The sequence below is a fragment of the Rhincodon typus genome, chromosome 39 (assembly GCF_021869965.1).
Source record: "Rhincodon typus isolate 14 chromosome 39, sRhiTyp1.1, whole genome shotgun sequence".
NCBI classification, from domain to species: domain Eukaryota; kingdom Metazoa; phylum Chordata; class Chondrichthyes; order Orectolobiformes; family Rhincodontidae; genus Rhincodon; species Rhincodon typus.
In genome coordinates, this window is record NC_063370.1 from 8,372,910 (window position 1) to 8,394,798 (window position 21,889).

The 21,889-nt window shown below is 42.2% G+C and overlaps 1 protein-coding gene across 1 annotated transcript in view; it reads left to right on the forward strand.

The window, feature by feature from the left end:
* The window catches only part of npas1 (neuronal PAS domain protein 1), a 214,654-nt gene that overhangs the window by 186,487 nt on the left and 6,278 nt on the right, over positions 1-21,889 (forward strand). The window contains exons 6-7 of the mRNA XM_048618221.1: positions 12,101-12,275; positions 20,218-20,276. Coding sequence (XP_048474178.1) covers positions 12,101-12,275; positions 20,218-20,276 — 234 coding nt within the window. The remainder of the gene's footprint in view (positions 1-12,100; positions 12,276-20,217; positions 20,277-21,889) is intronic.

Sequence of the window (21,889 nt, forward strand, 5' to 3'; positions counted from 1 at the left end):
CCCCCCCCCCCCTCCCAACATTCCAAGATGGCCATACACCTCAAGTTCTTATCTCTGGTGCGAACAATTTTGATGGTTGCACAATGAATGACCCCACTTTCAGCTGCTTGGGCTCTAAGCTCTGGAATTCCCTTCCTAAACCTCGTGCCTCTCCCTTCTTCTTTGTAAAAAGGTCCTGATAGCCTCCTTCTTTGATGGACCTTTTGGATAGCTCTGTTGTGACATCGTCTCGTGTGGCTCAGCATCAGGTTATGTTCATTGAAGCTGCTGTGAAGCCCAGGTATGTGTTCACTGTACGTGAAGGCACCATCTGAATGCAGGCTGTCATTGGACAAGGCCGAGGCTATGAACCAGCTAGTCACCTTTGCTGAATTAATCCGGCTACCTTTGATACGTCAACTTTGAAATTCCATAAATCATTTCTTTTGCAACCCTGAGACAGTGTGTCTGTACGACAGTTATTATTCCCTTACTATCCACCACACCCAACCCCCCCACCACCTATTTGAAATATCATGTTTGTGCTGAGCCTCCTGTAGGCCCAGTGAGAGAGGGCTCTGGGGCCTTGTGGACTCTCCTCTTATCAGACAGTCTGCGTTTTACAAATTCAACAGCTTGAGTTCAGCCCCCAAGCAATCTTCAGGCAAAGATCACTCAGACTTTGATGAAGTATTCAATTATGATTGAGCGTCGAGTACTGAATACTCGCGGGACACCCGAACCTGAATTTTTCTACCAAAAGAAATGCTAGTGTCTGCTTTCAGATGTATGAAAGGTCTGCAGCCTCTTAAGAAATTCATGGATGTTCTTCCAGAAGACCAGCGAGTGTGTCGGTTAACAAACTTCTCACTGGCCAAAAAAAAATTATTAAAAATGTAGCTTAAGGTGTCTGGAGCACCTTTTCAGTTGAGAGGATGTCAGGCCATATTTAATAATCATTTGTCACTGTGGAATTCATAGCCTACAAGTTTATTCAGAGTTATTTGGTTTTGCTAAAACTATACAAGGCATTAGTTGGACCACAGCTAGAACACTGTTGTGGGCCCCTTATGTAAGGAAAGTTATAATAGCATTGGAGACAGTCCAAGGATGGTTCACTAGTCTGATACTGGGTATGGAGGGACTGTCTGATGAAGAGAGTTCGAGTAGGTAGGCCTGTACACTTTGGAGTTTAGAACATTAAGAGGTTACCCTATTGAAACATACAAGAGCCTGGAGTGTTCGCAACTGTACAAAAAAAATTGCTTGGTCTTTGGAATAACCAGCTATTACCCTTCCCCTCTCTTGCCTACACAGTATTCCTGCTGGCTTCTGGCAGTAAAGTCACCAATCTGGGTCCTTATTTGCATATGGTACCATTGAGCTCCAGCCTGCAATTTTAACTCTAAGCAGACAGAAAACCTCTGTGACCTCCTGACCAAGTGGAGCCAACAGGAGTGGCGGAATCAGGGCACTGAGGAAGGGGAGAAAGGGCATGGCCTTTTATTTTGGGGAATGTGAGAAAATTGTGATGGAGATCAATGGGAAAGATGTTGAGAAAGTGGCTGGAATTTCCGTGCCTCTGTCCACATCAGAATGGGGTTGGGAGATTTAAAAATGGCAGGGATGGATACAGTTGTGAGATTCCCACATCCTTTCCTGCTGTGTGGGATTTTCATGGCTCTGAGATAGGGGTGCGGATAGCAAGGACGTCTCAGCAATCCCACTGTTGCCCAGTCCACTGCAGCGGTATCCCAGATCTGCAGCGAGTTTTATACTGTTTGGTAAAAGATGTGGTTCACAGCACCTCAGGGAGCCATGAGCCACAAGGGAAGCTGAATCCAAAGTGGGAAATCAAAAAGAAACAGTCCCTAATTGTGGAATTCTTTAATTGATAGAGTTGGACATTTTAAAAAATGAATTAAGTTACTTCAGTTTCAATAGATATGTGCTGTATTATAAGATCGATGTGTTTTTAGTGCATGCGTTGATCGTAAGGCTCTGTCCAGCAAAGCTACATGATCATTAAATTGACTACCTTTGAGTTAGTGTTGACATGCATTACAGTACTTTTCCTAATTTAGAAAGTGCCATCACACATTCAAAACTGTATTCTAAGTTCAAAACTGAAAAGGGCCTGTTCTGGGAAACTTGTTTTGGATTGAGATTCAAATAAGCAATGTCTTTAGCTTTGAAGAAAAAAAATGATCTGCTGTACTCCACTAATTGATAGATAATCTGCTTTGAAATAGTACAGCAGCTGCACCTTAGAAATAAGACCATCCAATGTTTCAGTTTCAGACAGCATTGTTGGCAGTTCCCAGAGTCTTATAGTTGAGACTATTGAATGCTTGTCTGAGATTCAAAAGGTCTTTAAGCACTTATGTCAACTAAGTGGGTGGACGGTGGGGGAGTACTGCCTTTATATGTTGGTTAATTTTAAGAGGTTTTAAAGGATTACCTGTCTTTGATGCTGTAAATAAGTGTTTGTTTGTTTTTATAACCAACTGTTCACTTGAGGGGTATGATGCTGCTTGGCCTGCTGTGTTCATCCAGCTCTGCACCTTGTTGTCTCGTTCACTTGAGGGGATTGTTTTTTGCATGGATTTTACAGATGAATGCTTTCAGCTTGAAGTGTCTTTGAATGTGACAGCTCTATTGGTTGGTTGAAGTTTATTTTTTAAAGCTCATATCAAAGATACGGATTATCCAGGCATGGAGTTGGGATGGCAGAAGGAGGGGTGCATGTGGGGTGAATGAGGTGTTGAGGAAAAACAGCCAGTCTTAAAACTGGGCCAGCCTACCACTTGCCTTCATGTCGCCTTCGCCTAGCTCCATTTGGTCCCGCATCTCCAAAACAAAAATATGGTAGATGGGAAATCTTTTAAAGGAGCTGGGTCTGGGAGGTTTCCTCACTTGGACCTTCTTGCCTCCTTCACAAAATCCAGCCTTATCTTCCTACTTCTTGGGGAGGGTTGGGGAGGGAAAAATTTTACTCATTCATGAGATGTGGGCGTCATTGACTGCCTATTACTAATTGCCCAGAGGGAAGCTGATAGCCAGCTCATATCTCTGTCAGTCTGAAGTCACACGTAGGCTAGACTGGGTAAGGACAGCAGATTTCCTTCCTTAAAGACCATTAGTGAACCAGATGGAATTTTACGACAATCAACAATGGTCACTATTGGGCTAGTTTTTATTCCAAATTTTTATTAAATTCAAATTTCGCCATGTGCCATAGTGGAATTGAGCCAATGAAGCCTGAAATACTAGTCCAGTGACATCACCTCCCCACAGGGTCGTAGCTATGATCACTAATAAGTCCAAAAAAAAGTTCAATTAGAAACTCCCTCAACCAGGGAGCGGTGAGAATGTGGGAGCTTGTAACAGAGAGAGTAGGCGAGGAGGATATTGGTAGATGGTGGCATCATTGTAATTTTATTTATTGTCATGTGTTTCTTGTTACAAATTACAGGGAAGAGTGTTGTATAATGTCGCCACTCTCTGGCACCATCTTAAAACACAGAAAAATAAACCAAAACATAAAATATAAAGGCAGAAAAATAAATAAAGAAAAAGTGTTCAACTTTACAGTCATTCTCGTTAAGTGTTCCGCCATGGGCCATGGGTCTAGTGGCCAGGCATGAGTCTTCTTCGCCACTCTGCTGCCCTTGGAACAAAAGTTGCCATTCTTTGGTGCCATCTCACCTCCACCGATACCCTCGCCATTATGAGTCCTCACTAGACCTCGAAAATGCAGACACCACTGATACCATCCGGTATTGCACCAACCCAAACTCAATGCCGCCAGCATGAATATGCTTCAAACCCACCTCACTGATGCAGCTGCTGCCAATACTATTAGGTCTCATACTGGGCCCAAACGCGCCTCCGCCACCACCTCCATGAATCTGTGCTGGACAGGAGCCCAAACTCATTCTGTGCAGTAGCCATGAGTTGGCAGTAAGGCTGCCTTGTTGATGCGGAAGCTGCTGGGAACCTAAACTTGCCTCCAATGCTGCCGCCACGAGTCCGCGCTGGGCCCACTTGAGTCCTAGCTGGGCTCACTTGCTACTGACGCCATTGCTGCAGCCGAGCTCTTCAACATGAGGTAAGTAAAATTTAAAAAAAGAAAAAAAAATGAGAGAAGAGAGAAACAAAAGAGAAAAAAAAAGAAAAAAAAAATGAGTCCCAGGCTTAGAAGCTCTTCTCCTTGCTGCCCTTCGTTGGCATCTTCTTGATAATTTTCTTAACACCCTTCTTGGAGATTTACTCACTTTTTTCTCATTAGCCATAGTGATAGTCAGCTTCAGACACAGAATGTCACTAGACTTGTAACCTAGAGCTCAGGCTGATGTTCTGGGGACAGCGATTTGAATCCTGTTATTGCAGGTGATGAAATTTGAATTCAATAAAAATCTAGCCTAATTGCAACCATGTAATCATTGTTGAGTGTCCGAAAAACCCATCTGGTTCACTAATGCCCTTTAGGGGAAAGAAACTGTTGTCCTTACTTGGTCTGGTCTACATGTGACTCCAGATCCAGAGCAATGTGGTTGACTCTTAACTGCTATCTGGGCAATTATGGATGAGTAATAAATGCTGGACCAGCCAGTGAGCATCTTCATCCCATGGATAAACAAGAACAATGCACTTAAGGGGAAGCTAGGTAAGTTCATGAGGGAAGTAGTAGGAGATTATAATGATAAAAGAATGAAGAAGGGAAGGAGTAAATTTGTCTAGAGCACAAACAGACCTTTTAGTTGACCTTTTAGGCTGAATGATGTGACTCCATCCTATTTTGCATTCTAATATTTTATATATCTTTTGAGAGAGGTTCACATGAAGAGCAAATACATTTTAGGAAGGATCTGTATCCTTGAGAGGGAGCATTGGAGATTTGCCAGATTGGTTCTAGGGATGAGGACTTTTAATTACAAGGTTCAGTTGATGAACCAGAGACATTGGCATTATTCTCTTTGGAGTAAAGGAGATTGAGGCAAGATTTGAACCAAGTGTACAAACTGATCACAGATTTATCCAGATAGGCAAAGTGAAGCTGTTCCTATTCCCGTCAGAGGTAAGTATAGAGTCATAGAGTCATACAGCATGGAAACAGTCGCTTCAGTCCAACCAGCCCATACTACTGGGGCTAGACAGGAATGTGGAATTTGGAATGCAAACATATCTGCGAGAATCTTATTGAATGGCGTAACAGTCTCAAGGGGTTGAATGGCCAACCTGCTATTATCTGCTAATATTCATTGGTAGTAAAAACACAAGGGACAGACAGTGCGTTTGAGTACATTATCTTTTCCCCTAATTCAAATATTAATTTGGGGGTTTCCTTTGGTGCGTTTTGTACTATTTCATAAGGCTTCTTTAAGGGGTCATTAATTGTAAATTTTATTTAATTTTGTTTAATTTTTTTTGTTCATTCATGGGAGGTGGGCATCACTGGCCTACATGAATTGCCCATCCCAACCACATTGCTGTGTCTTTGAAGTCACATGTAGGGCAGGTGGGTAAAAACAGCAGATTTCTCTCCCTAAAGGATACTAGTAATACTAGGTGAGATTTTACAACAAACAACAATAATTTCATGGTCACCGTTACACTCTTAATTTCACATTTAGTTATTTAGTTATTTATTTTCTATACGCACAACTGAACCATTTTTTTCTCCTATCACAAAATCACCCGTGGTATTTTCTTCCATCTATTAACCACCACATTTATTTTTATGGGGTTAAAATTCCACCATCTGTTATGGCAGGATTTGAACCCAAGTCCCCAGAACATTATCAGAGACTCTTGATGTCGAGGCCATTGCCTTCCCTATTAATTTGTTCAATAGGTTTCTAAAATAGTGTAAAGCGCCATTAACAGGTCCAGGCAGTCACCTGTTGCCATGGTTGTTATACCTGATGGTCTGCCTCTCTTCCATGGATATGTGTCTGTGTTCCCCTGGAGAGGGAGCACAAGATGTTTACAGATTTGCTTCAGGTCTTCTGCCACTGGTGGGCACCACTGGAACAGGTCCTTAATCACCTCCCAACAGCAAATTTAAGTTTACATTTTGTAAGTTTGTGACATTGTTGCTTTAAGGAGCTGTAACTTTTAAGATTGGTTTTAATTTCTTTAATTGGTATTTAAAGTAGAATAAAGAGGGACTGGAGGGTTCTTTTGGTACAATGTTAGTTTCCCTACCTCTGAGCCAGAAGGGCCAGGTTCAGGTCCCATACGCTCCAGAGGTGTGTCATAGCATCTTTAAGCAGGTTAATTTTAAAAAAATATAAATATGGATTTTGTTGGGACTTTGGGGATGTTAGAAAGTAAAAGGTACATCGTGGTGTATTCTATGAATAAACGTACTATGAAGACAAAGGTATGCCATTTTCAGCTAAGAGTCACCTGGGTCTGGAGTCACATGTAGGCCAGACTACATAAGGAAACTAGATTTCCTTCCCTAAAGGGCATTAGTAAACCAGATAATCTTTTACAGGAAAATGAAAGATGGGAATTAGATTACTAAGACGAGCATTCAATGCCATCTTAATTCATTGATTATTTTAGTTTAATTTCCACTAGCTGCAGTGGTGGGATTCAAACCCATGTTCTCAAAGTGTTACGTTCAGATTGGCACCCTCTGGTTTTTAATCTCTGCTAATGGGAACATTTCTCCCAATCTACTTTTTCCAGATCTCTTGTAATTTTGAACAACTTGATTGAGTCTTCTCAACTTTCTCTTCTGCAGGGAAAATCAGCCCCAGCTTCTGCAATTTATCCACATCACTGAAGTTTCTTATTCCTGGACCATGCCAATAAATCTTTCTGCACTCTATTCAATGTCTTCACATCCTCCTTAAAGTGTGGTGCCTGGAATTTGATTCAGTACTCCAATTCTCAGCCAATCTGTTGTTTGATAAAGGTTCACCAAGATTCATTGGCTTTTGATCTCTTTACCTCTATTCATAAAGGTTGGCCATAATATTAAAGAAACAAATGTATAATCCTTTAACATCTCTAACTGCATCTATAACACGGAACACACATTGAACCAATTCTAATGTGGCTTGGATGAGATTCCTGTTACAGGCTATGAAAGAAAACACAATATGTTATGAGATTTGGCTAGAGAAAGGAATATAAAAACTCTTCCTCTTTAGCCTCGAGAGAACGCTATTGATTGATGTGTTAAAACCTGAATATTATTTTCAAATAAGGCAAGAACTATAATATCGAGTGACAAGTAAATTCAAATCGAGAGCATCCTCATGCAAAGTATAAGAAATGTCACGAGTAATCTGTCAAGCCATTGTGCAGGGGCCCACAGTGGGATGCCAGATGGGAGAGTTATTTATTCATTCACAGGATGTGGGCATCACTGGTTAGCATTTATTGCCCACCCATAATTGTCTGGAGGACAGTTAAAAGTCAACCACATTGCCATGCGTCTGGAGTCACATGTAACATGGGGCAGACCAGATAAGAACAGTAGATTTCCTTCCCTAAAGGGCACTAGAGAACCAGATGGGTTTTTACAACAATCGGCAATGGTTTCTTGGTCATCATTAGACTCTTAATTCCAATTTCTTTCTTTGAATTCAAATTCCAATATGTTTCATGGCAGGGTTCAAACCTGAGTCCCCAGAACATTACCTGGGTATCTGGATTAATCGTATAGGTATACCACTAGACGATCAATTCGCCTTGATGGCCTTGATTGGGACGTTCTTGTGTTTTTCCCTTTCTTCTTAATCACAAAGGTCTGAGCAATTTGCTCTGGATGAAATGGTGAGTAAGTTGGACAAGTCGTTGCCATAAATCAACTTCTCTGTCACCAAACCCCACTAATCACCTACTCTGTTCCTTGATGTGGAATTAGCCATTATTTGGTGGCATCTTATAGCAGCAGTTAAAACACGTTACATCCAGAAGGGTCCCCACTTCCAGGCAGGAAACACCTAGGGAAGCATCAGAGAGAGCCATATTCATGAGTTTGCATCTTTTCCCCAAGACTTCTATTTGCCTGTCCCTAAAGTTGGCCAAAAGAGGTTTATTTAAGATTATATATATAGGATACGCAACATAGAAACAGACCATTCAGCCCAACCAGTTTGTGCTAGTGTTTTTATTTTCTTTATTCTCTGTCAAGATGTAGGCATTGCTGGCAAGACCAGCATTTGTTGCCCATCCCTAATTGCTTTTGAATGTCTTGTTAGGGCTATTTCAGAGGTCAATTAAGAGTCAATCCTATTGTTGTGCGTCTGGAGTCACATGTAGGCCAGATCAGGTAAGGACAGCAGACTTCCTATCCTGTAGGACATTGGTGAACCAGATGGGGTTTTTATTGTCAGTTGAGAGTAGTTGTCATGACTGAGACTAGCTTTGTATTCCAGATTTATTACTTTACTTCACATTCCACAGTTGACATTCCCCACAGCCACTCAAGCCAGTCTATCTTTCCTCATCTACATCTAAATCTCCCATCATAACCCTGTTTTCCTCCTCCCGTCTGCCTGTCTGGCTTCCATTACATGCATCCTGTACTGGCTAACCATGAAGGTCCCATTTTTTCAATCTCACCCCTCACTGGAGGTGTGGTGACCCTCACGTTAAACTGGCCGCTAATCATCTCTCTTTAATGGGAGAGCAGCCTGACCATTAGCAGGACTATGGCAACCTTTCAAGTGCATCCGCATTGTTTGCCTGAATCACTTCATGTGGGAGTGATTTCCCCATTCTTGCTATTCTCTGGGTGAGGATGTTTTGTCTCAATTCCCGTTTGTATTTCGAGGGAGCTGATTGAAATGGATGACCTCTATTTATGCTCTTCTCTACAATTGGAAGCATTCTCCGTTTGTCCATTTGACCAAAGATTTAATTTCTATAGTTTTAAAGATCGTTATTAGGTCTGTCGTCAAGCCTTCAACAGAAAAGGAGCCAGGCAATCCATCATTTCCAAATATGTGACAGCCCTAGTATCATCCCTGTAGATCCTCTTTGCTCCCTCCACATGCCTCTGGCTGCACCTATTGCCAGCAGCACTGTAAGGTGGCGCACGGAGAAGGCCTGAGTGCCAAGCCATACAACAATGGGATTGTGGAGGGTGGGAGGGAATGAGAGTTGTGGCTAGCAGAGGTAGGTGGTGTGTGTGTGTGTGTGTGTGTGTGTGTAGGGAGCGACAGTTGTTGTGGGGAGAAGCCAGCTAGAAAGCTCTGTCACGGTAGTGTGACATCCTCACGGCCATTTTCATCAGCTATCTTAGCATTGGCAGCACACACCCCAACCCCTTTTACTAACATCCCAACCAGAACTGGCTGCACATGGTGTGCTAAATGTGGTCTAATCAAAGTTTGATACAGGTTCAGTGTAATAAGCCCAATTTTCAATTGTATCCCTCAAGAAATAAACCCTAGTTGCTTGGTTTGCTTTGCAGAGCTCCTTGCTGAACTTTCAGTGCCAAGGAGACCTGCAGCCTGAAATGTGACACGGGAATGAATATAGGGCACTTCCATGGCCACTTCCATTTTACACTCTTTTAAAAAGGATGTAGTGTAAATGTGATTGCTGAACAAAATCATTTTCAAGTTAATGTAAAAATGGGAGAATGCATTTAACGTAGCAACCTCAGGATGTTTCTGAGTGCTCTGTAAAGTGGTAGAAGTACAGTAGTCAGTTCTCACATGGTCAGATTCCTCAAACACCAAAGTGATAATCTGTCCTGAGGTACTGTTGGTTGGCTGGACAATGATGTCCAGAACATGAGGAGAACTGCCCTGCTCTTCAACCTTATGGCTCTGATTTTGACATCTGAACTGAGAAACAGCACCTCCAGCAATGCAGCACTCCTTCAGAAATGGCACTGATGCAGCAGGCTTCACTACGGTTTGGAATGTGCAAGTCTTTGGGCCCTGGAGAGATGTCATGCAAATGAGACAAATTGGAGCTACCAAAAAGACAATCATCGCCTGTATTCAGCTTCGCTAAATCTTTAGATATTAAAAGGCAGATGCTTCTCTTCTTTTCGTTTTGTGTCCTCTCCTGCATTAGTAATTAAGAGGTCTGAGACAGGGCTTGACTTCATTTGGTCTGCAATAACCTAACCTCCACACTCAGTGAATAAGGAATGAATAGAACAGCATTAATATTCACCAGCCCTCTTCATATCTGAGCCTCTAAAGACAGGTATTGACTCCTTCGAATATTAAAGGTCAACAAGCAGGGCCAGAATCTTTTGCATAATTACGCGTGTGAGAAACTAATAAATTAGGGCTGGGTTGAAAGCAATTTTTCAACTCGTCCACCTTATTTTTCACAATGGCAAGAGTTACAATTCAAGGGGAATCTGTCTTGGAAAACAGCCACACTTTGTTACCTGCCTGTCATGTGATCAATTTCATCGGCTGTCACGTGATCAATTAATTACACCTGCTGTCACGCTGCAGAACGGTTTGCTTTTGAACTGTCAGTTGAGAGCTTATGTAGGAAACTTTTAAGAGAGTGAGACAGAATAAAAATGAAAGAGGAATTCATAATACAAAAATAAAATACTGCAGATTCTAGAGATCTAAAATTAAATCAGAAACTGCTGGAGAAACTTAGCAGGTCTGGAAACCTCTGTGGAGAGAGACAGAGAGAGACAGTGTTCCTGTTTCGAGCCTGAATTGACTCTTCCTCTTTCAGACCTCTTGTAGATCTGCACAGGTCAAATAGTGAACAAAAACAAGGAATAGGAGTTGGCTATTGAACCCTTCAAGCCTGCTTGCAATTCCATTTGATCATGGCTGATCATCCAACACAGCACCCTGTTTCTGCTCCCTCCCCGTACATCTTGATCCTTTTAACCTTAGAACTAAATCTAACTGCTTGAAAACATTAAATGTTTTGGCCTCAACTGCTTTCTGTGGTAGAGAATTCCACAGGCTCACCACTCTCTGGGTGAAGAAATTTCTACTCATCTCAGTCCTAGATGCCCTATTCCAACCCCTTAGACTATGAGCCCTGGTTCTGGATTCACCAGTTATTGGGAATCTCCTTCCTGCGTTTACCCTGTCTAGTTCTGTTAGAACTTCATGAGCTCCTATGAGATTCTCCCTCATTCTTCTAAACTCCAGAGAATATATCCCTAACTAATCCAGTCTGTCTTCATGCATTAGTCCTGCCAACACAGGAATCCCCCTTCTAGGAATTATTCTAGCTGATCAATATTTCAATATCATATTCCCACTTTTTTCCCATACCAATTTTTGCCTTTAAAATCTACACAATTATTTGTCTCTTCCTTGAACGTATTCAGTGACCTGGCCTCCACAGCCTTCTGTGGTAGAGAATTCCAAAGGTTCACTACCCTGAGTAAAGAAAGGTTTCCTCAGCTCAGTTCTAAATGGTCTACCCTGTAACCTGAGTCTGTGTCCCCTAGTTCTAGACTCCCCAACTGGGGGAAACATAATAGAAACATAGAAAAATCATAGATATCCAAACAAAAGCAAAATACTAGGAATACTGGAAATGTGAAATAAAACAAAGTGCTTGAGAAACTTAGCAGGTCTGGCAACATCTGTGGAGAGAGAAACAGTTAATGTTTTGAGTCCAGAATGACTCTTCTTCGGAGGGTTAGAGTTAGGAAGGGTTATGGTTAGTGAGATATATAAAGTTCACATTGTGGGAGATGGGGACAGAGGGATTTATCACCAGGATCTATACTGGGAAGCGTTGATATATAAGCCTACCTATCTCTGTAGCTTTCTGCAGGTCCAAATCCTCCAAGATATCTCCATTCCTGTGGTGCAACCCTACTTCAGATTGTTCCACCATCAGCAGCCATACCATCTGCTGCCTGAGTCCCAAATTCTATAATACTTCCCTCAACCGCATTGTCATCCTCCAACAAGCTCCTCAAAACCTACCTCAATGACCAAGCTATTGGTCACCACTCTTTATATCACATTTTGTGGCTCAAAGATTTTTTTTTGTGAAGCACTTTGCGACTTTGAGGGTGTGATAAATACAGCAGTTAATATTGTTGTTCAGCGCCAGTTCCTCGATGATCACATTCCTAAATAGTGCTTTGTTTAACTCATTTTGAGTGTTTGTGCCCACTTTCTATCCTGCCTAGGTGGAGCTGACTGGCAGCAGCATCTTCGATTACATTCACCCCGGCGATCACGTGGAGGTGGCAGAGCAGCTGGGACTGAAACTGCCAAGCGGCCGAGGGCACAGTTCACAAACCTCCAATGAGGACGGGGCAAGTTCAACATCTTCCTCCTCACTGGCTGAGACACCTGAGTCAGGTAAGGACATGAGGGGACAATCATTAACAGATGCACAGGGCTGGGGAGGGGTAAAGAGAGCTCCAGAATGTTTACCCAGCGATACTGAAAGCTGTCCACAATCAACAAGAGTGTGATGGAATACTCCCCACTTGCCAAGGTGAGTGCAATTTCAACAATACTAAAGACCCTCAACGGTGCCTAGGACAAAGCAGCCACTTGGTTGGCACCCCATCCATAACCTACATATTCATTCTGTCCAGCACAGACACAGAGTGGCAGCAGCATGTACTATTTATAAGATGGACTGCAGCAACTCCTCAAGACTCCTTCGACAGCATCTTTCAAACCAACTACCATCCAAAAAGTCAAGGGCAGCTGATACATGGGAACACCACCCCCTGCAAGTTCCCGTCCAAATCACTCACCATCCTGACTTGGAAATACATCACCATTCCTTCAGTGTCAGTAGATCAAATTCGTAGAACTCTCTCCCCAGGCTGTACATACATCCTATGGCAGATCAAGAAGGCAGCTCACCATCACCCTGTCAAGATACAGTTAGAATGGACATTAAATACTGCCCTTACCAGTGACGCCCACATGCCCTGGGCCCAATGTTTGAATAAAGGATGAGGAGTTCTGTCCTTGAAAGAAACAACAACATGAGAGAAAAAACTTCTTCGCACAGTCGGTGGATTTCACTGCCTGACAGTGTGGTGGAGGCAGGTCAGTCAAAGATTTCAGAAGAGAATCTGAAAGTAAAACTGTACAGGACTATGGGGAGAATGGCAGCAAGGTAACTGCCCATTCAGAGACATGATGGGCCAAATGGCCTCTCAATGCTGCAACAATTCTGTGATCCTGTGGAGGACCACCATGACATGGATCATAAACATAGAGGAGACTTCTGAGCGTTTGACTACTTGACTGAGGCTTTAACAGACTGAAAAGGATGAAGGATGACATAGTAGAGACCTTTAAAATTATGGCAGGATTCAACAGAGCTGTCATAGAGCGGATGTTGTGGTGAAGACCGTAGCAGGGGGTCATAACAAAAAGATAGTTGCTAAGGAATTCAGTAGGGAATTCAGAAGGATTTACCCAGAGAGTGGTGTGAATGTAGGACTCATTAATGTAAGAAAGCTCAGTGATCACCAAAGGAAGAAGGAAATAAAAAGACAAGCTGCTGGGGTGAAGTGGTGGAATGTGATACCTGGAGGATTATGTACAGTTTTGGTCTTGTTATCTAGAGAAGGATGTTCTGGCTATAGAGCGAGTGCAGCAAAGGTTTACCAGACTGATTTTTGGGATGACATAAGGAGAGAGAGACTGGATCAGTTAGGACTATATTCATTGGAGTTTAGAAGAATGAAGAAGAAATCTCACAGTAACCTGTAAAAGTCTAACAGGACTAGACAGAGTAAATACAGAAAGGATGTTCCTTATGACCAAGAAGTCCAGAACCAGAAGTCACAGTCTAAGGATATGGGGTTGGCCACTTAGGACTGAGAAGAGGAGAAATTTCTTCATTCAGTGCTTGATGAACCTGTGGAATTCTTTGCCACAGAAACTGGTTGAGGTCAAAATATTGAATATTTTCAAGGAGTTAGATCTTAGAGCTAAAGGGATCAAAGAGTATGGGGAGCAAATAGGAGCAGGGGACTAAGTTGGATGACCAGCCGAGATCTTATTGAATGGCAGAGCAGGCTCAAAGGACTGAATGGCCTCCTCCTGCCCCCATTTCCTCTGTTCTTAAGTGGATAATCTGTTTTTTTTTGTTGTTGATTGAGGTATAAGTATTGGCCTAGGCACCCAGAGAGAAAACTTAAAAATTGCTTATACACTTTTATATCTACTTGAGGGTGCAGATGCAGCCTCAGTTTAATGCCTTACCTGACACAGTACCTCCAATAGTGGAGCAGTCCCTGAGGATGTCTCTGGAGATTTTTGTACTGAAGCCCTAGAGTGAGAGTTGAACCTGGAACCTTGTGACTCAGAGGCAACTGTGTAACAACTGAACTAAGACTGACAATAAGTGTCAAAAAGACAAAAAGGGAATAAAGTGGCTGCAAAATTGGAAGTGTTTCCACTTCAACAGAGATTTTAAATAATAGGCAACACCTTGCTTTTGAGAGGCACTTTCTAATCTAAAATACTCTCCAAAGGCTCCAAAACTTCACTTAGGCCAAGGGCCTTGAAAGGGTTAAGTACTTCACTGTGTCAGAAGAAAATGTATTTCCCCTCAAGGATCAGGGCCTCAGAAGCTGAGTTAGATAGACAGGCTCAAGCATGGTCTGCATTCCACCTAACAGCCGTTACTTCATGCAGAATGTCGGGGGAATTAATTGACTGTGATCAGAAGCGATGCACATAAAGGCAGAGGTCAACTGCCTGTGTTTAATGGAAAAAAATGCTCCTGTACAGCATGAGGAAGGACAGTCACCTGATTCTGTATGAGTTCCATTTTTCCACTAAAACAACACCCTATATCATCCCAGGGAGCAGTCTAAATGCAGATTAATATTGAAACTCTCTCCAGGCATTCCTGCTGATGTCCAGATATTGGAGTTCCAGAGAAGATAGCACATTTTATAGGAACAGGAGGAGGAGATTTTTTTCAAGTCTGCTCCACCATTCAATAAAGGGAAGGGTAGTGTTCTTAACTCTGTTTAGCCACTTTGGTTCCAAAAATAATGTCCCTGTCTAACAAAAAAAATCTCCAAACCTCAGTTTCAAAATTTTCAATTGACTCCCCAGTCTCTTTATTTGCGGGGGTATAGGGTGAGACCATAAGATATAGGAGTAGAATTAGGCCATTTGGCCCATCAGGTCTACTCCACCATTTGATCATGGCTGATAGATTCATAGAGTTGTACAGCACAGAAATAGACCCTTTGTTTCAACGTGTCCATGTCGATCAGGTTTCCTAAACTGAGTATGTCCCATTTGCCTGCATTTGGCCTATATCCCTCTAAACCTTTCCTATTCATGTACCTGTCCAAATGTCTTTTAAATGTTGTAAGTGTATTTGTCTCTACCACTTCCTCTGGCAGTTGATTCCACATGTGAACTACGCTTTTGTGTGAAAAGGTTACCCCTCAGGTCTCTCTTAAATCTTTCCCCTTTAGCCTTAAACCTACGCCCTCTAGTTTTGGACTCCCCCTACCCTGGGGAAAAGACCTTGGCTATTCACCTTATCTATGTCTCTCATGCTATAAGGTCACCCTTCAGCCTCCTACACTACAGAGAATAAAGTCCCAGCCTATCCAGCCTCTCCCTATAACTGAAACCCTCCAGTCTTGGCAACATCCTGGTAAATCTTCTCTGTACCTTTTCTAGTTTAATAATGTCCTTCCTATAGTAGGGCAATCAGAACTGTATACGGTACTCCAAAAGTGGCCTCATCAATGTTTTATACAGCTGCAACATGATGCCCCAATTCCTATACTCAGTTCTCTGACCAATGAAGGCAAGCATGCCAAATGCCTTTTTCACCACCCTGTCTATTTGTGACACCACTTTCAAGGAACTATAAACCTGCATCTCTAGGTCTCGCTGTTCAACAACAAAATGCAACACCTTGCAATTATGTAAATTGAAATTCATCCACCACTCCTTGGTCCATTGGCCCAGCTGATCAAGATCTTGTTATCTTAGATAACCTTCTTCACTGTCCACATCCCACTAATTTTGGTGTCATCAACAAACTTACTAATCATGCCTGCTATATTCACTTCCAAATCATTTATGTAAATGACAAACAATAGTGGACCTAGCACTGATCCTTGTGATCCACAACTGGAGTCACAAGCCTCCAGTCCAAACAACTCTCTACCACCACCTTCTGTCTTCTAACATCAAGCCAATTTTGTATCGAATTAGCTAGCTGTCTCTGGATCCCATATGATCGAACATAACTAACTAGTCTGCCATACGGAATCTTGTCAAAGGACTTGCTAAAGCTCTGCTTTCATGTGTCTTCTTGGTCACCTCTTCAAAACACTCAATCAAGTTTGTGAGACACGATTTCCCGCACAAAAAAATCATGCTAAATATCCCTAATCAGCCCTTGTCTTTCCAAATGCATGTGAATCCTGTCTTTCAGAATCCCTTCCAACAACTTACCCACCACTGATGTCAGGGTCATCGGTCTGTAGTTCGTTGGGTTTTCCTTGCAGCCTTTCTTAAATAACGGCACAACATTAGCCACCCTCCAGTCTTCCGACACCTCAGCTATGGCTGTTGATGAAACAAATGTCTCTGCTAGGGTGCAGCAATTTCTTCCCAAGCTTCCAACTGTATCCTGGGATACACCTCATCAGATCCCAGGGACTTATCAATGTTTATGTGTTTTAAGAAGTCCTGTCCTGTAATGTGGACTCTTTTTAAGACATCACAATTTATTTCAAAGTTCCGTAGTTTCCATGTCATTCTCCACAGTAATTACTGATGCAAAATATTCATTTAATATCTCAACCACCTCCTGTGGTTCCACACATAGATGGCTTCTTTGATCTTTAAGGAGCCTTCTTCTCTCCCTAGTTACTCAACACCATTCTCTTGCTTTCTTCCTATAACCTTTGATCTCCTTACCACACTCAAATACACTCAATGACTTGACCTCCACAGCCCTCTGCGGTAGTGAGAAATTCTTCCTCATCTTGATTCTAAAGGATCGTCCCTTCACTCTGAGGCTGTGCCCTCTGGTCCTAGGCTCTCCTACTAATGGAAACATCGTCTCCACATTCATTCTATCCAGGCCTATCAGTATTCTGTAAGTTTCAATCAGATCTCCCATCATCCTTCGAAACTTCATCAAGTACAGACTCAGAGTCCTCAACCGCTTCTCATATGATAAACTCTTCATCCTCAGGATCATTCTTGTAAACCTCCTTTGGACCCCCTCCCATACCAGCACAACCTTCCTTCTATACAGGGTCCAAAACTGCTCACAATATTCCAAATGCGGTCTGATCAGAGCTTAATACAGCCTCAGCAGTTTTTCTCTGCTCTTGTATTATAGCTATCTTGAAATGAATGCTAACATTGCATTTGCCTTCCTAACCACCATCTGAACCTGCATATTAACTTTAAGAGAATCCTGAACTAGGACTCCCAAGTCCCCTTGTGTTTCAGATTTCCGAAGCCTTTCCCCATTTAGAAAGTAGTCTACACCTCTATTCTAACTACCAAAATACAACCTCACACATTCCCACATTACATTCCATCTGCCACTTCTCTGCCCACTTGCCTGGTATGTCCAAGTCCTTTTGCAGCCTTCCTGCTTCCTCCACACTACCTGTCCCTCCTCTTATCTTTGTGTCATCTACAAACTTAGCAACAAGGCCCTCAGTTCCTTCGTTCAGATCATTAATATATAACGTGAATAGTTATGGTCCCAACACTGACCTCTGTGGAACTCCACTAGTTGAAGGAGACTTCTAGATTTCTACAATTTTTTTAAAGAAGTGTTTCCTGACATCATTCCTGAACTAAATTGACTCTAATTTCAAAGTTATGCTCCTTACAGCCAAAGAGTCATACAGTATAGATGAACCCTTTGGCACACAGAGTCTTTGCTGATCTATCTGAAATCTCATTTTCCTGCATTAGGGCCATAGCCTTTAACGTTACGACAGTTTGAGTGTTCATCTGGGTATGTTGTAAAGGTTGTGAGGTTTCCCACCTCAAGTTTCCCACCTTCCCTGCTGTGGAATTCCCCAAGCAGAAGAAATGTTTTTTTTGCTATGCCATCAAATCCTTTTCTCATAAATTAGGTCAAGCCTTAGGAATATAGGAGCAGGGGTTAGCCATTCAGCCTGTTGAGCCTGCTTCGCCATTTATTGTGATGTTGGCTGATTAAATATTTCAGTGCCTTTTACCCAAATTATCCCCATAACCCTTTACACATTGATAATTAAAAATCTAACAACCTGTACTTTAAACATACTCAAACACTGAGCTTCCACAATCCTCTGGGGTAGAGAATTCCAAATATTAGCCACCTTCTGAGTAAGACGTTTCTCTTCATTTCAGTCCTAAATGGCATCTTCCTTGTTTTTTAGATTGTGCCCCCAGTTCAAGATTCCCTAACCAGGGGAAGCAAATCTTCTATTCAAAAGACAATACAAGCCAAGTCTATGAAAGATCTAAATACAAATACAAATCGAAATGCACCCTGTCAGATCTGACGTTCAGAACAGCAACTATGCAGATATCTGGTGATGCCAAAGCAGCTATATAAATGAAAATGTTATATTTCTTGCCTCGCACTTTGTGGAAAAAAAGCTGTTCAAAATTGTGACCATGTAAGGGTGTGACACCCTTGGAAAGACTTACAAACTTTGTTCAAGCATTGCATTGTTCAAGATTCTCTTGTGACTCTGCCCTTGGAAGTAAGCTCTTAGCTTTTGGTTTTAATTAGTGGAAATGCATCATCATACTTAAAAATTCTGGGGCTGTTCAGTTTTAAGGCTCCAACCTCCCAAACATCACAATAAAATAAATCCCGATAGACACAGAGGCAGCCTTTCTACGGAGTGTTATGCTAGGATCAGACTCCCTGTGATTCCAGGTAAAAAAGTTCCCCATTTGAAAGATTCTGTCCTGCAGCCCATTTCATCTGCCAGTCAAGTGACCTGCCACATGCAGCAGAAATGCCGAACAAATAAAGACTGGATTTCTAAATTGCTGTTGTTTAGAACGACCTTTGACTGTTGTGTAGCATTTAAAGCACAATGGTTCGCACACAGCAACATCGTTAAATCAAGAATTGAAAGTAATCGGAGTAAACCCATTAAAGGAGTTTAATCAAGTTAGATTGTCTACAATGGGAATGACTGGAAACTGGTTTGGTCCATTGCAGCCATTGATAAAGAGAATGACTGGGCTGAGATTGGTCCATTGAGATTGTGTACAATGGGAGTGAAAGGGAGTGGTTGGGTCCTTTGAGACTATGTACAATCGGATTGAATAGGAAGGTATTTGGGTCCATAAAGATTGTGTCTACAATGGGAAGGGATTTGGATCCATGGGAATTGTGTATAATAAGAGTGAAGTGGAAGGCATTTGGTTCAGCTGGGATTGTGTATAATGTGAGCAAATGGGAGGGGTTTGGCCCTTTGTGATTGTATATGATGGATGTGAATGGGAAGTAGTTTTGTTCATTGGGATTGTTTACAGCGGGAGAAAAATGGGAAAAGGGTTGGGTCCATTGGGTTTGTGTAAGTGGGAGTAAATGGGAAGGAGTTTGGATCCATTGGGGTTGTGTATGATAGGAGAGAATGAGCTTGGATCGCCAATGTCTTTTATGATGCATCCGCCAGTATTTCTGCCATTTCTTCCCTGAAGAGGCCAAATCTGTAGGCTACTGTTTCTCAAATGTCTATCGCAGACAATCCAGAACTTGTGCTCTGCAAATAATCCACACAACGATCAGGAGGAAAAGCACTGGCTCGCTCCCTCCCTCCCCTGGGCATCTAAGGTCATATTGTAACAGCTTGGCTGAGATTAATTCTCAACACAGCTGAGAGAGGGGAGTTGTTGGGGAGGCAATGGTCAGGTGGTATTATCGCGGGACTGTTAATTCAGAGACCCAGACAATATTCTGGAGAGTTGAGTTCGTATCCTGCCTTGGCAGATGGTGGAATTTGAATTCAATAAGTATCTGGAAGTAAGAGTCTAATGATGACCATGAATCCAATGTCAATTGTTGGGAAAAACCCATCTGGTTCACTAATGTCCTTTAGGGAAGGAAACTGCCATCCTTACCTGGTCTGGCCTACATGTGACTCCAGACCCACAGCAATGTGGTTGACTCTTAACTGCCCTCTGGGGCAATTAGGTTTGGGCAATAAATGCTGACCTAGTGAATGAATGACAAAAAATCTAGGGATCCGCCCTTGGCAAGTATGCCACGTGGAGCAGTCTGAAAAACTTGTGGTTTCACATCACCCTTTAGAAAATTGGGCACAAAAGCCTAAGGAGGAGAGCTGCACTGTCAAAGGTACAACTTTCCAGGTGAGACCCTAAATGCTGTCGGGTGCAAGTAAAAGATCCCATGAGCCTATTTTGAGGAAGAGCGGTGGACCTATCATGGTCAATATTTATCCCTCAATCAACATCACAACTGCAGTCATTATTACATTGCTGTTTTTGGGAGCTTTCTGTGTACCAATTGGCAGCTGCATTTCTAAGTTTCAATGACCATACTTAAAAAGCAGAGCTGTTTGGGATGTCCTGAGGTTGTGAGAGGTGCTATATAAATGCAAGTTGTCTTTTCCAGTTCCATTTCTGCCCAGTGGTTGAAATCTTACAGGAAAGAACTTAGTGAAAACTTACTCTAAACTTTATTAGAGGCAGAAAAGATCCACAAGAATGTTTACAGGGATCCAAAAGCTCCCTTCCAAAGATTGGATGAACTGGTATTGTTTTCCTTGTAGAAGGGAAGGTCGAGGGGAGATTTGATTGAGATGTTTGAAATCATAAGGGGTCTGGACAAAATAAATAGGGGGAAGCTTTTCCTATTTGTGAAAGGATTAAGAATAAGAGGACACAAATTTAAAAGAAGCAAATGGTAAAAGACGTACCAACAACATGAGAAAAAATGTTATCACTTAGAGAGAGGTTAGGTTCTGGAATGAGCTGCCTGAGAGTCTGGTGAAGGCAGGATCAATAAAGGCTTTATTAAGGGAATTAAAATGTTATCTGAAAAGGAAGAATGTGCAGGGCTCCATGGAGAATAGAACTGATTGACTGCTTTCTAAGAAAGCCAGTGCAGACAGGATGGGCTGAAAGGGCTTCTCATGCACTGCGGCATGAGATCTGTACTATCCCTGTCTGTCCACAGTTTGCGAGGTGAACAAAAAACATCCAGAAAACATTGTTTGAAGTGAACAGGGGTTGGAAGATCTGTGCCACCCTAGTTATGTGCCATCCTTCATTAAATATGACTGCCCAAGGTGTTGGGTGAACAGCCCCCCTCATACAATTTTTCGCATAAACATGGCTGATTTTATTATCTGCACGTAGATACAAGGAATGAATAAGAAGGAAGTGCATGACCATCTAATCTTTTATTATTCTTTTTATTTTAATTTCAAGAACTAATGAAAGATTTATAAGAATTATGAGAGAAAGTATGAACTACAAAGCCATAGCCTCCAGCAGTCCGAATTCTGCAGTACAGCTGCAGGCTCTTAAAATGGAATTCATCCCGTTTGTTTTCTAGATGGTCACGATGGTCCTAGCTCAGAAGGGCTGAGGTAGAGTTAATTCCAACAAAATAATCCAGTCTTTTTCCCTTTATCCCAGAGAATGCTGGCTCATTACTCTCCCTTCCTCATTTCATCGCCATCCCTGCCCAAAAAAAAACTGATTGATTCATTGTCACATGTACCGAAATACAGTGAAAAGCTTTTACAAGCAGTACAGGCAGATCACAGTAAGCAAAGGAAGTACAGATCTCCAGTGTCCTCCCTAATCTTCAAATTCACAGAATCTTGCAACATAAGGCCATTCAGCACATTGTGCCTATGCTGTCCGTCTGAAGCAGTTATATACTTGGTCCCACTGCGCCTGTTGAGCATTGAAAATTTATCCTTTTCAATGTTGTAACGGAAAAAAAGACTTGT